A 17,025-nucleotide genomic window follows, 5' to 3' on the forward strand; every position below is an offset into this window, starting at 1 on the left:
TCAACACAACTGCATTGCTTTCATTTTTACAGATTAGACACTTGGTAGGGACAGTATCTTGTGTCTTAAATGTCAGACAGCCCAAAATGCCTGTTGATACATATTTAGTTCTTGCACTTAATGAGAGAAGTGATACCGTTCTGTTGTGGTTTCTTAAAAATGCAGAAGCGGCAGCTAAAGTGAACTGACTGGTGGGTTTAAAATAGACAGTTAGCACACATTGCTTCAAGAAAAAAGTGGTAATTCTTGGCAGACAAAACAAGTCCTCCTGTGTCCTGTGTTGAATCAAACCTCTTGCCCAGAGTGCAAAGAGGTACTTTTATCCTTCCTGTTCAAACAGAGAAAACCACCAACATTCCACTCACTTCCATAAATAGACAATGGCAAAGCTGACCTCATGGTTATGGTGAGGTTATCAGCACACAGACAGGCCGGCTCAGATGTTATATCGACAAAAACACACACAAGGGCTCTAAAAGAAACACACATGCAGTGAGAGCTCATCTACTTGCACTGACATCTACAAAAAGGCATTTCCCGGAAAGTGCTGTTACTAATGTGCATCTTTTATCGCGTGACTGTACAACAATGTCCCTCCCCCACACATGCACGTGCACACACAACCATACTCAAACACACACAGCTGCGAGGGACTCATAAAGCTGGGTCATGAACATGAAAACAAACCCACTCATGCTGAGGAAATCATCATGGCCTTGGGGGATAGAGAGGGGGTAGAGAGAAAGAGAAAGAGAGAGGGATAGAGAGAGACGGATAAACAAAACTGGAAGAGGGGAACTCCCTTCTTGGGCATTTTCAAAAGGCGGACAGCAGACAAAGGCGTGCACCCGGCAGGCTTTCAGCGCAGCCTGCCAGTAAAGCCAAAGCTTGCTCACTCAGCTGTGATTTATATTCAGCAGGATCTGGACTTTAGTCAGTTTGCGCTTCATCGTTTGCACTGCTGTGCCATCGATGAGGTTAGCAAAGAAAGGGAAGCTCCACACATGCATTTTTCTTCTGTCAAAATTTGAAGAATTTTAATATTTTAGTCAGCGAAGAAAGCTGCAGCTCAGCAATTCCTGGAGGACAACAGAGATACAGTTTGAAGGAGGACAGACAAAATACAGCTTAAGGTAAGAATGCATGTCCAGTTTTCATGGCTATTCTAATTTAAATGCAGGAAGAGTTAGAAGATTAACTGCATGTACTGCAACATAAATATTGTTGGCTACCAAAAGTAACCTTTTAGACTGCAATGAGGAATTTTGTTTTAACTGAAAGACCAACATTGCAACTGCCTGTTATGTTTTTAACCTCCACCTCTTTGTTAAATCCAGCTTTAGAATAAAAAAGCTGTTGTTAAAATAAAAAGTTTTCTCACTTCTCACTCCTCGTGTGTTGCTCTATCTAGACAACAATGTACGCTGGAAGAAACAAATGGAGCAGCTCTGTCCTGTTTATGTTGGCCGCGCTGGTCATGTTAGAGGTCTGCAGAGTCCAGAGCTGTTGGATCAGCTCAGGGTCAGAGTGTGAGAAAGCCCCCTTTGTTCCTGGCCATAACCTAGCAGGGGAGGGTTTCGATGTGGTGCGGATGCGTCGAACTGGAGCATATGTCATAAATGTCAAAGGCCCTCTTACTGACAACCAGACCTGTACACTGTGTCCCAACCGCTTCCAGGATGGGCAGGTAAAACTGAACCTGTGATTTACTGTTAAATCTGAAATGTTCACTCCTTCAATGCAAACCACTTTTTCTTGGCTTCTCTTTGCCCTTTTTTTCATCTCATTATCATGCACTTCAGATAAATACTTTTCCCCCCCACCCTGCCTTCTTCCTCAGATTCAAAGGCTCCCAGCTGCTGTACTCGACTGGCGCCCCTTCAGCCGCTGCAGTAAACAGCTGTCTAGCGCCCTTCACCACTCTGTGGACTCACTGCTGCGTAGCTCCAACTCCCTGGTCAACAACAACTGGGATATGGGTCTGAATCTGGATAATATTGGGAAGGCCTTGCTGGGAGGGAGCCGCTCAGATTTGGCAAAGTTTGCTCGTGCGCAGCACAGTGTGGACAAGGCCACATTTGCAATCCATGAAATCAGTTGCACATACTACAGGTAAAGAAAAGCGCAGGTTGGAAAAGATCCTGCAGATTGATGTCATGTATATAGACTTACTTAAGTAGTAAGGCTGGTTTGACATGAGATTAAATCTTACAGTGTCTAAATGTGGCCCATAGTGAGAGTTGCATGTATGTATGATGATACATTTGTATTTTATTATAGATTTCTTCCTTGTTTAGGAATGAGCTTGAGCAAGGAAAAGTTTTATTCTAATGTGAAACAAAGCTTCCCTTAAAAGACATGTTGTTGTCAGTATAACTTAAGGTTCAACCAATCTGGGGTTTGCCATACAGGACTCAGCTGTTGTGTTGTATTACTGTTAACTCGATATGTTGTTTGTTTATTTCAGCTACAGGCTAGCAGATCACCCCCAGCTGAGTACGGAGTTCACCAAACATCTGAGGAGACTCCCACAGAGTATGAACACAAACCAAGAAAGAGCCCTATACAGACGGCTTATAGACACCTATGGAACTCACTACATACACCAGGTCAGGTGGTGGATAAACTCTGCAGTGCTTTGATGCAGAATGTCTACTTTGTATATTGCTCAAAAGTTAGAAAAGAGAAAAAGATGTTGAACTTGGTTTTAAACAGGTCGCATTGTACACTGCAGACTTCATCTGTTGGTCTCTCCCATAGGTCCAGCTGGGTGGTAAGGTGAAGCGGATCACCGCCTTCAGGACCTGCCTGGCCACACTGAAGGGCTTCTCTGAAAGAGAGGTCAAATACTGCCTGAATCTTGAACTCCGAATGGCTCTGGGCTTCGTCCCCGGGAATGCATCATTTTCGAACAAATGCGATGACCTCCTGAAGGGTAACATGAGCATGGGCTTCTACCAAGGCTTCATGACCCATAAGATTGAGGTCATCGGAGGGGAGAGGTACTTCCCAGACATCCTCTACCAACAGGACCCATCTGAAGCATACAACAGCTGGATGAACAGCCTCCATGACAACCCTGATGTAGTTTCTTATGCCATCTTTCCTCTGCATAATCTGGTCGAAGACTCACAGGTCAGTGCTAATCTGAGAAGCACCATCTCTCAGTATATCAAAGAAAACCAGCTGAAGGAGGAGCAGTTTGGTCTCAAGAACTGCTCCCCGACTCCGAACCTGGACCATAACTGCTGTCCTTTAAGGGCTGGAAGAGGAACTCTCAAACTAGAGATCCACAGAGCTGCAGGTCTGAGAGCGGACACCTTCACAAAAACTGATGCCTATGTGAAGATCTTCTACGGCGGCATGTACGAGGAGACGGATACGGTAATGGATAACAACGACCCAGTTTGGAATGCCACCTATAACTTTGGATCTGTGGAGCTGGGTCAGGAGTTGAGGTTTGAAGTCTGGGACAGAGATGTGATCTATAACGATGTAGCAGGGAGATGCGTTGTCTTCCCTGAACGAGGGAGTCGATCGCTGAGCTGTCAGCTGAAAAAAGGAGTCCTGTATTTCAGCTACAGCATCAAATGTGATGCTCATTTGACAGGATTCAGGTGTGGACGATACTCTCCGAATGCTGAGTAGATTATTAGACAATGTTCTAGAGTACAGATTAGTGTTTTCTTGATACAAATATGTAGTGTTAAATTTTATGAACCAGAGTTTCATGAAACGTCTGTCAACTTTTGTAATTGTTGCTTCTCAATGACATTGTTTTGGTTGCCAAAGAATTTTTTTTATTCTTCTTTAACACTTTTATCAATGTAAACTTTAAATAGTTTTGGAATTATTTTGAAAAAAAATGTCTTTAATGTGAAAGTACAGGTCAATCAAAGGTAAGATCTTTGTACATAATTAAAGGGATTTTAAATCACTGTTGTCCATCAACTTTAGTTATTTCTGATGCATCTCAATACTTTTTATTTATTCCTATGGCTGTAAAAATTCTATTTTTATCACTTTAGTTTTTGGAAGAAGTGTGTATGATACATATAAACAAAAACTTTCAAGATGACTAAAGGAATCAACCTCCATTAGTGTGTACTTTAAGAGAAGTAAACTTTCCACACTCAGTTTTGGTTTCCAGGGGTTTAGACGCTTGAGGAACTGACATTTTTGGCACTTCCACATCCACATCCCAGTTATTTTTGTCTCATAATGTTTTGGCAGATTCCTATTCAAACCGAATCACCTCATCACACTTAAACCTTTCTGATGCTGAACAGCATATTGAGTTTCAATGTCAGTAAAACATTATTTAACAGCTGTTAGTACCAGTGACCACACAAACATTTAATCCAATTTTTATCATTTATTCTAAACAGTAACTTTAAAAACATACAAATGACGTCAAAAAGCTTTTACAGAAACACATTAACAGTTATAACACACGGGCTACTTATACAGTACATGAATGCAGCAGGTGCTTCCTCCATTCATTACCTTTCCGGTTGCTTGGCTTGAGATATTTATCAGGAGTTGAAGCACCAATTTTACCCAGTACATTCTTTGTCATGTTTATATTTATTTTTCTCGTTTTACACACCAAAAAAACTGAAGAGCTTTAAGAGGGCTACAACATTGAATCGAGATATATTTAGATGAAAACGTCGGCCTACCTGTGCCCAAAGAAATGACTGATTTAAAATAAGGATAAACCTCAGCACATTATATTCAGAGGGACACCAGATACTTGACTTACTTTATGCTGCATCATGACTGTCAGGACTATGTGGGAGTACAAAAAAAGGGGATTACATCAATATGAACACTTCCTGTGAAAAGAGCCTGCTTTTTGTTTGGGGTTACTGCAATAAGATCTTTGAGGTAATGTTTTTGTTATGAGAGATGGCAGACCGATGAGGGAAAATACAGCTCTGGTAAAAAGGATAGGAAACAACTGCTCATTCTGCCACACTGACTCATCAGGTATGTTGACTCAATTTCCTTGCAAAACATTCTGCACCAGACTGCCAGAAGGCATTGCTTTTCTTACCAACATGCTGCAACTTTAGGCTCTGACTTAGAAGAAGATACTCGTGTTCAGTTAGACAAGTGTTAAACAACCTCAACACATGCTGCAATAGTAACAGTTTGGTCTCAACTTTAAAATTTGTTCAAGTCTTTTCAGCCCAAAACTCCTGAAGAACATGCAGAGTATATTACAGTGAAAAGGCAACATTTTTGTATCCCTCTTTTATTCTGGACTTGCTGTCAGGAGGAGAAAAAAACTGTAAAAAACATTTTAGGCACAACTGCCGCACTGAACAGTGGATAGGGTTGTATCATTACAGCTTCTTTGCATGGCAGCATATGGTTCAGTAGTTTTCTCATGTAGACACAAAGGTGTTTGTGTGTTCAGTCAGAACACTCAAGTCTGCCCAGAAACACAGAAATGCAAACTTCAAGTGCGTTTGTACAGTCTTCAGACTTAAGTGTTTGTAAATCACAGTCCCAGTGAGGCTTTGAGCAAAGACGCCATATCTTCAGGTATGGTTCCCTCATCACCTGGACAACAAATGTGCAGTTTTTATTTTTACATCAGGAAAAAAGAGCGCAATAAATACTCTACTTAGTGACTGCTGGAATAAATAGCTCAAGAACTCTCCGGATGTATGATTGGTCCCTTCCCTGCTGTTACTCATTCATTACATCACCTGGAAACAACTTCTCCACATCTTTATATATATTTACATGTTGAGCTTCATTCACTTGATATAATTTTATTGAAACACAATTAATCCCACCATTGCTATTTCCTTATACACAACATCCACTGCACATCAGCCTGTGTAGGTTGAGGCATTCCTTTCCCCAAACACTTGTTTGTGTTTTCTTCATGACAGGTTTGATCCACCCACATTTAAAACAAAAAAAGAGTCCTGTTTGTTTTTGTTCTTTCTATAAATTAAGTTTAAAAGAAAAACCTTGGGATGCCTTTTTACTAGGAATGGACCGATTATCAGCCAAGCCGATTATCGGGGCCAATATTTGGCATTTTGAGGCATATTGGCATCGGTCTTTCTTTTCATCCAATGGTTGATAAGAAACAAATTTAAGCCGCGCCGCTGTCTGCAGTCACTACTCAGTCCCCAGAGCTGTCCCACCCACAGTACCATCTGATTGGTTACAAGCAGAGCCGTGGCTCTGGTAATAGCTAATCAGCAGTGCAGTTATTACAGTTACAATGACATTTTGGAAAACTATTTACTGTAGAAAACTTAAGCTATTTATTTTTTTTATTTTCATTTAACTTTATAAAACATGCTGCTAAGCCTGGGAGCTGCTAAATAAACTCATGATTAAAGGTATTTGAATGAAGTTAAGTGTTGGAGTTTGTTTTGTTCCAAATTTTGACACCAATATTTGCACTTTGACTGCAAATTAATATTGGCTTCAAATATCGGTTATCGGCCTCCTTTACTACAAATAATGGGTATCGTATCGGCTAGGGAAGCTCTACTTTTTACCAACAAATGACACGGAGTTGCGTTTTGTCAGAGCCCCATGATTAAGGTTTAGGATGAAGCAGGAGCTTGGAATTTCCCTAAGATCATTTCTCATTTAGGACACAGTTTTTGTAACACCAGAATACATGTCTCTGTAAAAATGGTTGTCATTTTGGCTTCAATAGGATAATTTAAATCTATTAGAGTAGATGTCTATTTTTACATCCTTACCTTCTTCAGCAGCTGTCATGTCTTGTTCCAGCTTCAGTTTCTTCTGGCCCAGCTGCAGTATGCAGTCCTCTATGCTGTCCTTACTGATCAGCTTTATCACCTTGACAGTCCTTAGACACACAAACATAAATCAATGTTTTGTATTAAGTTTTCAGGAGAGATATTTTATCTATAAGCAGAAAACAGAGGCCCTTTGAAAGGCTTCATTAGGTCAGAAACTGTCAGAAGAAGAGTTAAGCCTGGTTTATGCTTCTGTGTTGACCCTACGCCTTATTGGCTAGCACAACTGAGAGCATTACATACTTCCGCAGGGATGTGTCTGCATTGTCAGTATGATGATCACCATGTTTTCTACCAGCCTTTTTGCTTTGATTTCAAGTGTAGTGTGCTATATTTGAGCAGAGAGATGTTGCTGTATGTCACAAAGCACCCAGTGGACCAATCACAGAGCTTGCAGTCAGCATTATTTTCTCAGGTTGTTTTATTTTGGAGGAGGTGGGTCTTCACAGAGCTACGGTGTTGATTGGACGCAGAAGTCTAAAGCAGGCTTTGTAAATCCAACTCTCTTACTTGGTCTGGCCTACACGGTGACATCTGTCCTCTGCCTGTTTGTCGTTGTAAGGATTGCAGTCTATGTCGTGCAGGATGACAACGTTAGCTGATGTGAGGTTGATGCCCAGGCCACCCGCACGCGTCGACAACAGGAACACAAATATGTCAGGATCTGTGTTGAACTCATCAATCAACACAATCCTGCAGGAGAAAGGAAGAGGCTGCTTTAGAAACTTCTTTAAGTCAATCATTCTCGAGCTGACTTGAATGTACTGAACAACAGACCTGTCAGCTATAGGTGTTCTTCCATCCAGCCTGACATAACGGTGCTTCAAATGTTTCAGCAGCACTTCCACGATGTCCAGCATCATGGTGAACTGGCTGAATAACACCACTCTGTCTCCCTGCAGGGTGAAAGGAAATTTATAATCCATGATATCATTTCTGTTTATAAACCATACCACACCCTGCATACTCATAGATATCATTCTGCACGTGTCTCCACCTTGTTTCTGAGTGAGGCCAGCAGCTCAGTGAGGTGGTGGAATTTCCCAGAGTCAAGCAGCAAACTGTTTTCAAGCTTATAGGAGCTGATGGAGGAGTATTGCTTGCACAGATTATGCAGCTCAAAGTCTGACATCACTTCCATGTCTTCCTGGATCAGAGCAGGCTCTGCATCAAAGTGAGTTGGCTCCTACGGAGGAAAAGAAAGCAGAATGGAGGAAGTATCAAACACTCTTTGTTAACTTTGTGTAGTTTTATGAAAGTGGGACTTACCTTGAGCATGAGTTTGCTCATGGCTTTGAGCTTTTCTGTGGTGTAGTACTGTCTATGAAGGAGTGGGTGGTTGGCCATCTTCCTCAGCTGCATCATGACATTACACAGCTCACGCTCTGCGTTGACAATGCAGGAGATAAACAGGCACTCATTCACTCCTCTAATTTACGAGACAAATATTCTGGTGTACCACAGAGATCAGAAACACAGACTTACTCTCGCCATTGATGGAACCTTTCATTTTCTTTAAGAGGGTTTGATAGAGCACCTCCTGCTTCTCACTCATTGAGCAGAACTCCACCTTCTCTTCCTTGGCTGGCAGCTGTTTGAGGACCTGGAAATGCGCAAAGTTGTGTTTGTTATTCACAGTACTTACAACGGGTTTAACTGACTTCATGACCTTTTGGTTTCTTGAGGAAGATGCTTAAAGTTTTGCTTTTTAACAAAAGTAAGGAAAACAACAATAATGAAATTTGATGTGCCTTGTATGTCAGTAAGAAGCAGACAAGAGCATCATCTAAAGTTATTATATAATGTCAAAACTGAAGGGTGTGGATGCTTGGGTGCCCTGGGTTACTTTACAGAATAGTTAATACACAACACAAACTCAGCAGTGCCAGTTTCGACTCACCTCACTCTTGACTCTTCTGAGGATAAAAGGTTTCATGATGAGTTTGGCCTGAGAAATACGATCCCTCTCGAACCTGCTCTGCTCCTCATGGGATTTCTGACAAATGACAAACAGAAGTTACACACTGAAGTCACATGGTTGGTTAAAAAAGCTCTGTGCTGGTAAAAGGACTTGCAACACTTCAAAGGGAGTAAAACACTAGTGAGGATTGGGGAAAATACTCAAGGTTTTGGACCCAAGTGTTGATACCAGAGCATCTATGATTTAACATCAAAGAGGACACGTTTTCACTCACCATAGAAAACATTTTAGAGAGCTGCGTAGTCGAGCTGGAGAACATGGAAGGCATGATAAAGTTAAGGAGGGACATCAGCTCCAAGAGGTTGTTCTGTAAAGGAGTTCCTGTCAGCAGCAAACGATGCTCAGCCTGCATGGATGAGAGAGGTAATATGAACTTAATGTTAAGTACAGCACTGTAGGCTGTTACTGAAACAAAGGTGAATTAATGTTAAGAAATAAGAAAAGCAAAGTGGGGGATGTTGTTAGAAAAGAAATGCCAGAGTTCAGAGAACTTACATTGATGGTCATCAGGTGGCGGTATCGCAGGGAGTTCATGTTCTTGAGCATGTGACCCTCATCAAACACAGCATATTTCAGACTAAGCTTCCTGAAAAGGCTGCGGTCGCTGTCGTTTCCAATGGCCAAATTATACCTGAAATAAAACCAAACACAGTTACATGTATTCTCTCTGCTTCATAACAGCCCCTTTTTAGTTGATGCGATAGATTATGTGTGCACACTCACGTGGTCACTATGACGTTGAACTCAACAGCTTCAGTGAGGATATCATGTTTGAGGTAGCGACGGTCCTCCATGGATCCTGTGAGGGACATCAATCACAACGAAAATCATTCACAACAGATTTTGGAATAAATCAAATAAATAAGAAATTTGGCTTTGTATCAATATCGTACAATATAACATAGATTATCAAAAACAAAAAAGGGAACAGACTGTGTCAAATCTGAATATGTGAGTGTGTAGTAAGAAAAAGGGAAGGGTGCAAATCAAATTAATTTTACTGCAAAGTTTTTTTTTTCCTGAAAGGCAAAACAGACTCTAATTTGAACTCTCTGATCTTATCAATGCCATACAAAACTGTGAAAACACTGCGAATAAAGGCACTACAGAGACTCACAAGAGCACAGCCGAGAAATAACATACTGTCTTATTTATCAGCTTCATCCTTTCACCTATCTGATCCACTGGTTAGAAAGGAAGCTCTCCTCTGAGTTTATTGCTACTGCTGTCCGAACACAAGCCAACACATTCTTTCTAACCTCCTTTTTGCTCAACTGAGTGCAGTGGATACTCGTCTAACCAATTGTAAGGTGAAATTCAAAAAAAAAATAAATAAATAAAAAATGGGTGAGGCGCTGAGGAGTCTTACCATAATAGATGAGAACTTTAAGACTTGGACACCACAGCTTCAGCTCTCTGACCCAGTTATCTACAGAGCAGGGAGAATGAAATCAGGACACAAAATAGTTTTTTAACGTTAAAATGATTAACTCATTGCAGAACAAAGTAACATTATCTCAGGTATAGCTTGGTGTGGTGGGTGGTACGATGAAAGAGCTTCACTGTGATGGAAATTACAACCATCGTTTTCTTCAATTACAAAAAAAGTGTTTTTCCCTTCACACAAAGATGATGGATGTTGGAGTCGACGGTTACCCAGTGTAGAGGCTGGAACAACGATGAGATGAGGACCTTCAATCCCGTTCTGGTAAAGCTGGGACAAAAAAGCTATAGCTTGGATGGTTTTCCCCAAACCCTGAGAGAAGACGTGAAAGGCAGAGAAAAAAACAAAGTCAGTCAGGTTTCAACAAAAAGATGAGGAAAACAAAGAGCCAGGTGGAAAGATGAATACGACATTTGAACATCTGGGACTGCGTTGATGTGCTGTTCCTCAGACTTGATGTATCAGCACTAACAGATCACAGCTCTTACTTCTGTCACTGCCATTCTGTGCTAACAGATTGTTGATTCACCTGCAAGATGGCTACAAGCCCACAAAGCAAGCTGCTGTAGTGACTGAACATCATTCATCAAGTGCCGACTTGAAGGAGCAACAAGTGCCTGGAGTCCAGTTTTCAAAGTAACATGAAGTTTTTCTTTCTTTTCTTTAGGAAACTACTCAACACCTTGCAAATATTGGCAGTGCAAACTGTCACTTTACAAAAGGTCTTCTGCTGGTTGCCTTACCATTTCATCAGCAAGGATGCCACTCAGGTTGTGATCGTGCAGGAGCAGCAGCCAGTTCAGACCAATCAGCTGATAGGGTTTTAACTTGAACCTAAAATAACAAAAAGCAGCAAGAAATACTGTAAGGTGCGTTTGAGTCCTACTGCATCATTCATTGCTCAAAAGGTGGATTTAAAATGTTCAGACTAATGAGAAAATTTGCTCATTGCACTTCATATTTCTTCCTCGTTTTGTGCAGGCCTGCTTTCATCAGGTGCAAATCTCCTTGTCCTTTCTTATTGAAAAACTGCTGCAATATATATTGCTTTTTCCTTAAAACCTGCAGAATCAGTCTGAAAACAGAACTTCTTAATTTGTGCTGAGTTAACTATTTTAAATGGCCATGAGTTGATGAGATTATTTCGTGTGTGCATTTTACTCACTGGCTGTTGAGCACACTGGGCTGTTTCATGGCCCCTGTGCCCGTCTCCATCAAAAAGTTGACCTGTTTTGTCATTTTCGTGGAAATGGTCTCACATTTGGACATCAGCCCCAGGACAACCTTTCGCTCTTTGAGAACAACTTTGCAGCCCGTCAGTAAGTCCTCTGACAGTCCGTTACCCTTATGGAAGACGTCAACCTGAGGAGATAAGACACTTCCTTACAAGCGAATATAATTCTTCCCTGCCCTTTTATAGCACCATGACAGCCAACTGCAATCACTGTGCAGCTTTTCATTAATATTTATTGTTTGCTGACTGATAAATGTTCAAAAAAAATTTTTTGAGAATCTGATGACAAAACATGAGGAGATATGACGAGAAGTCAAGTGTTCTGCTATTCATTAGGCTAAGGAATGTTTTGTTTAAGTGTAGATTTAACGTGTCACAAAAGCCATCGACCAGGTGTTCAGCCGAGGACGAGATCAACCCACTCTGTGTTTATGCAACACAAAAAGTGCAAGCTGATTTTTGACATGCAAGAGCCACCTGCATGACTACTAGGCGTTTCTTGGCTAAATAATAAAAATATGTTCACACACACACACTCTCTCTCTCACCATGTCCTCCCATTTTTTATAGGGCCTGAGCTCCACTATCTTCATGGCCTTTTTAACAGAGCAGCCAGCGATCAGCGTCAGCTCATCTACTGAAGCTTCCCGAAAGAATAAGAGTATCTCCTTCTTCAGATCTGTCATGCCGCCTTTAGTGTCCAGCTCCTCGTCTGAGTCTTCAAACTCACTGCTGACCATGTCTTCATCATCTTCTTCTTCTGAGCTGATGTGTTCATTTGCGGCGCGCGCCTTCTTTTTGCTCTCTGCTGCCTGCTTCTTGGCTATGCTGGTCCCACTGCTGAACCTGGACAGTGTCTGCGCCACAGAGGAAGAGGAGGAGGTGGAGGCCGAGGCTGAGGACTTGATTGGCTTCAGTGAATAAGAGGTAGTTTTTTTGTTAACTGAGGAGGATGAGGATACTGTGGCAGAACTTTTTGTAAGCCATGAAGTTAGAGTAGAAGTGTTTCTTCTGCTGTTGTCTGAGTCTGATTCGTCCTCGCTGTCTTTTGTTGCATCTGTATCATCCGAACTATCATCTGTATCGTTGTTGTGCTGCGTCCCCTTCTTGCAGTTACTGCCTGACTTGGCTTTGCTTTTTGATTCACTGGACTTCTCTTCTTCATCCTCAGAGGTGACAGCACCATTATTCTCTTAAAATAGAAAAAGAAAATCAATTTGTGCTGAAGTCAGAGTCAGAATAAGATCAGGAGACAAATGTTTTGGTTTAACCGACGGTCACCATGTTTGTACCTTGATCATAAAACAACTGAAGAGCCTGCAGAGCGTCTTCATCGCGCCATTCATGTTCCTGCAGCACCATGCGAAGCTCCTGTAATGAACATGAAATAAAGTAAAACCTTACAAGGTTCTTCATTGCAATATAACCCAGTAATGAGAGACAATTGTTATATGAAACATGTCCTGGTGTCTTCACCTCCTTGTCCAGGTCAGGGAACCTTTTCTGCAGTCTTTGGACCATAACTTCCTGCCTCTTAAAGCTTGGCACATGGCTGTTGTCATCTTCGTCATCAGAAACCTTATGTTTTTAACACAAGACAATGATGAAGGAGCCATTTTCCTTACACTTCAATTCAAACTTAAAATCTAAAAAGTGGATTGTTAATTCTGTCACCATGAAGATTCAATCTACATGATCCTCTAGATTCAGCACATTTTTTCAAACACTACCACATTAATTATTTTAACTGGTTTGATTGACATGAAAAAAAAGAGTTGAAGAAGAAACTGAAAACAAGTTTATGTTGTGTCATCTTTCAAAATAAGATAACCTTACACAGTAACATCAGTAACCTGACCTGTGATGACTTCTTCTTCTTGATGGGTTGACTTGGAGCACTTTCCTGAGAACTGCTAGATCCATCCTGTTTTCTTTTTCTGCCTCGTTCTAAAAAGACAAAATTGCCAAAAAAACAATAAGGTATTCAGTCAACTGGTTGACAAAAGTGAGCAGGAATAAGTCTCTTGCGCTAAAATAAAAACATTTTAACAGACATTTTTGCAGAATTGGTATTTTTTGTCTTCTCTAATTTATTATCACTTGGAACACAGACCCCCTGCATTAAGCTTTCATTTACCTCATGGGTCTGAAAACACTCAATGCATAATCAAAACAATAATTTGAATATTTTTTAATGTTTAGACTATTGTTATTTTTATGATGCTTTCATGCTTCCTTCAGCTTAAATATTTTTTCAAACTTCAACTCAAGCCTCCAGCTTACAAACATTACGGGCCTGGTTCATGTCCACATTCTCTCCAAGTCAGGTTAACTTGAGTTATCACTTACCTTCTTTATCACCAAACTTGTAAATGCATGAAGCAATAGCTCCTTCCAATGTGCTTGTGCTGCCTATGACCTGAAACCAGGACAAAATTATGTCATTATAATTTTCCAAAACGCATAAATGGCCCAAACAGAAAGGTGTACCCTCTCTACTTAATCTCAACTCACTTCTAACAACTGAGTCCTTGAGAGCTGAGGAAAAATCTCCACCAATTTGTTCATTTTCCCCTCAGTTTCTTGGTCTTCACCATCCATTTGACCACGTTCTGCATGGTTTATGTTTCTTTAAAAAAAAAGAAAGGTTTGCATCAATACAATTAAATGAAAAAGCAAGCACAAGATTTGAGGAATTAAACTTTTTTCATTAAAGGTGACACATACCTGTTTTTTCTGTTTTGTGATACGTTGATTTTAGTCCCTGAAGGTTCATCATCCTCATCATCAAAAACCACTCCTCGGGCATGGGGCTTTGTAGCTTTGGCGCGTTTCATTGCAGCTACGAAGCAATTGAAATTAGGGGAAACTTTATTTCATCATGTAAACATGTTATCTTGATCATTTGAAAAGAAAGACAGAATGCCATGGCACATGCCAACAACCTTCTGTATGTATCGTATCATAATGGGGTAGAGCGAGGGTGGCATAAGAGTAACAGTCAAAACAGCTCCAATAATTTTGTTAGAAAAGCTGCAGTTTATATCACCCATATCACTCCTTGATTTCAGAGGATCGTGTGGTGAAATAATGAGATGGAAGTACTCATGTTTAAATCTTTAAGGAGAAAAGAGTCCCCGCTCACAGCCATTTCTAAAATTCCTTTACACAACCTTTCTCAATACAAGACTTTGTCAGAACATGTCAATCCTTTCTGTAAGAAGAAAAAAAAACTACTTTTGCTCCATGAGCTTCCATCTGGCATTGTCATCCTAACCACATGATGACTGAATCCATGTTACCAAACATCTGGTCGTTACCTGGCTTGTTCTCTTTCTCGGACTCAGGACTTTCGGAGCCTCTGCCCGGCTCTGTGTTTGTCTTCGCTACCTTCTTGTCGAAACGAAACCGGTCTAAATTGAAAAGACTCATTTCAACAGCCCCTGTCTTCACTAAAAGCGGCAGTTCTTTGTCTCTGTGGCAGTGTTTTTCTGTCCTGACGCATGAAGCCCAGCACTCCTCTTAGCTAACATGTACGCTAATGTTAACTAGCGCCGGGTGTTAGCGTAGGAGCCAAGACAGCGGTGCAGGAAAGACGGTGGTTATAGAGTGACACGACTCCAAATTAAACTTTTCAAAAATCTCTCGATCCGGGAAAAAAAAACAAGAACTAAGGACAGATGTGAGGTCCAGCTTCTTTCTGAAGTGTCAGAACCACAGCCGTTTTCCCGCTAACTCCAGCAGCGAGGCTGGAGGATGCTAAGCGGGTTGTGCTCATTGGTCAGAAGAGAGGTGGCAGCGGAAACTGCTAGTCATGTCAAGATAATGCTCTGTGATGTACTTCCCGAGGTGCTTAAATTTAGTTTCATATACACGTATGAACTGTTTATTACAGTGCCATTCCCCCATGGACTCACACATACACACATAATAGTCTTTTGAATTACTAATAGAAGTCTAATCTGTCCCCGGTTGAACCACCACATGCAGTGAACAGCAAACAGTGTTCTTCCCCAGTGACAGGTGTAATTACATGTTGAGGTGAACTATCTTGATCATCGATCCAGCTTCCCTTGTGAAATCTTTGACGCGTGATGTAAGGTCATTGTCCACAGGTAAATTAGAAACTATTATGAATATTAAACTATTGGTCTGTGCTCAAGTACCCACATTATTGGAGGATTGTACACTTTTACGGCATCCCTATACTGCTTTATAGAAAAAGATAGCTTCGTAGGGTCGTACACGTGAAGAAGGGAGGAGCGCCCTTTGAGAAAACAAGTCCGAACAAAACACCACAAACTTGGCACGGAAATAGTACGACACAATGTCATAGTCGTCATTAACTCCGTGGGTAAAGAACTCTTTTTTATTATTATTCACAAATTTGTATAGAAGCCAATTTTCACCAATAAAAAAGAATGGGCAATATTACATAAAATAGAGTATACTTATGTCTTGGTATCTCATCTCATGTATCATATGTATCACGTCAAAATTATTAGAAACAATGCCATAACTATGAGATTTGACTCGTTAAGAGGGTTCTCTTTTATTAAACATCATGGCCTCTCAACTCAGACTCTGGACCAACTGAGGCGCACAAATGCAACACACGGCTGATGATGAAGTAGCCATGTGTCCATTAATTTGGAAGGCATTCCAGTGTGCAACAAATCAAATTGATTGAGGGTTACCATTTATGATTTGTTTAAAATATCTACAAGTTAAGGACATAACTGTATCCAGGGATTATCTTTCATAGCAATAAAGAAATATTGAAAAAACCCAGTTTGCTTAGTTAAACTCACCATTTAGCCTACTTTTGTGAGATAGTTGTTTTTAAAGACAAAAAAAAAATCTTCACTTCATTGACTTGAGATGGAGGCTCTAGGAGTGGTGCAGGGAGCAACAATCCATAATTCAGTAACAGGAATATTATGTAGAAAAACTTTACTGAATCCAAAGATGTAGCATCCAAAAATATGTAGAATATAGGATTCAAATAAGTAATTCATAAATGGTTTGCTCCTTTGACTGAGCAAACAAAGTTTGCTTTGAAAGGGTAGTAGAAACAGAACCTCTAGATTAATTGTAAAAGATATTATATTTTGTTTTAGCTTTGATTTTGTGACCTGTTTTGTATTCAAGTTTCACAAATTGTTGGATAAAAATGTATCAGTATTTGTATCTGCTTTCTTATTTCTGTGTTTTTTTTTTTAAATGGGATGCTAAACTCAGATCTGCATCCACTCAGTTACTGCTGAGTCAGTAACTGGTCAACAGGGGGCAGCAAATACAAATGTTGGACAAAGACAAGGGTAAGTGATGTAGTCAATTTTTAAGTTTTGAATTCTTTGATGTGTGTGTTGATGGCACTCTGTTAACATATCAAGATCCAAAGCTGTACACTAGAGTTCTACCCCTTTTCACTGATAACCTAATGGACAGGGTCCATTACAAGGAAAAACCTTCTGCTTTTAAGAGTTGCTTAAATGTAAACACTTTTAAGTCTATCAAGGCTGCTGACAATTATGACTCAAACATGTGATTGGTCGTGGAT

General features: G+C 40.6%; 2 protein-coding genes across 2 annotated transcripts; one reads left to right on the forward strand and one right to left on the reverse strand.

Annotated features, from left to right (window-relative positions):
* The first annotated feature begins 634 nt into the window (after nt 1-634).
* Nucleotides 635-3,894, forward strand: prf1.5 (perforin 1.5). The gene is made up of 5 exons (XM_074670639.1): nt 635-1,133; nt 1,412-1,687; nt 1,841-2,112; nt 2,468-2,609; nt 2,761-3,894. Exons 2-5 carry the CDS (start codon nt 1,418-1,420, stop codon nt 3,646-3,648), a joined length of 1,572 nt encoding a protein of 523 aa, XP_074526740.1. The 5' UTR covers nt 635-1,133; nt 1,412-1,417; the 3' UTR covers nt 3,649-3,894.
* A 919-nt stretch (nt 3,895-4,813) lies between these two features.
* On the reverse strand, nt 4,814-15,272 carry smarcad1a (SNF2 related chromatin remodeling ATPase with DExD box 1a). Its single transcript, XM_074670773.1, has 23 exons — nt 14,783-15,272; nt 14,190-14,304; nt 13,977-14,091; nt 13,812-13,881; nt 13,321-13,409; nt 12,939-13,040; nt 12,755-12,833; nt 12,011-12,654; nt 11,394-11,590; nt 10,972-11,062; nt 10,441-10,540; nt 10,154-10,213; nt 9,508-9,583; nt 9,280-9,415; nt 8,999-9,130; nt 8,704-8,799; nt 8,289-8,406; nt 8,073-8,188; nt 7,801-7,989; nt 7,581-7,699; nt 7,314-7,496; nt 6,744-6,853; nt 4,814-5,571 (listed from the first exon to the last, which is right to left on the reverse strand). The coding sequence occupies exons 1-23, from the start codon at nt 14,892-14,894 to the stop codon at nt 5,510-5,512; spliced, it is 3,111 nt and encodes a 1,036-aa protein (XP_074526874.1). The 5' UTR covers nt 14,895-15,272; the 3' UTR covers nt 4,814-5,509.
* Between the last annotated feature and the right edge of the window lie 1,753 nt (nt 15,273-17,025).

Source organism: Halichoeres trimaculatus, unplaced genomic scaffold (assembly GCF_033239565.1).
Source record: "Halichoeres trimaculatus isolate MK-OKI-2021-1 unplaced genomic scaffold, fHalTri1.1 fHalTri1_scaffold_5, whole genome shotgun sequence".
Classification (NCBI taxonomy): domain Eukaryota; kingdom Metazoa; phylum Chordata; class Actinopteri; order Labriformes; family Labridae; genus Halichoeres; species Halichoeres trimaculatus.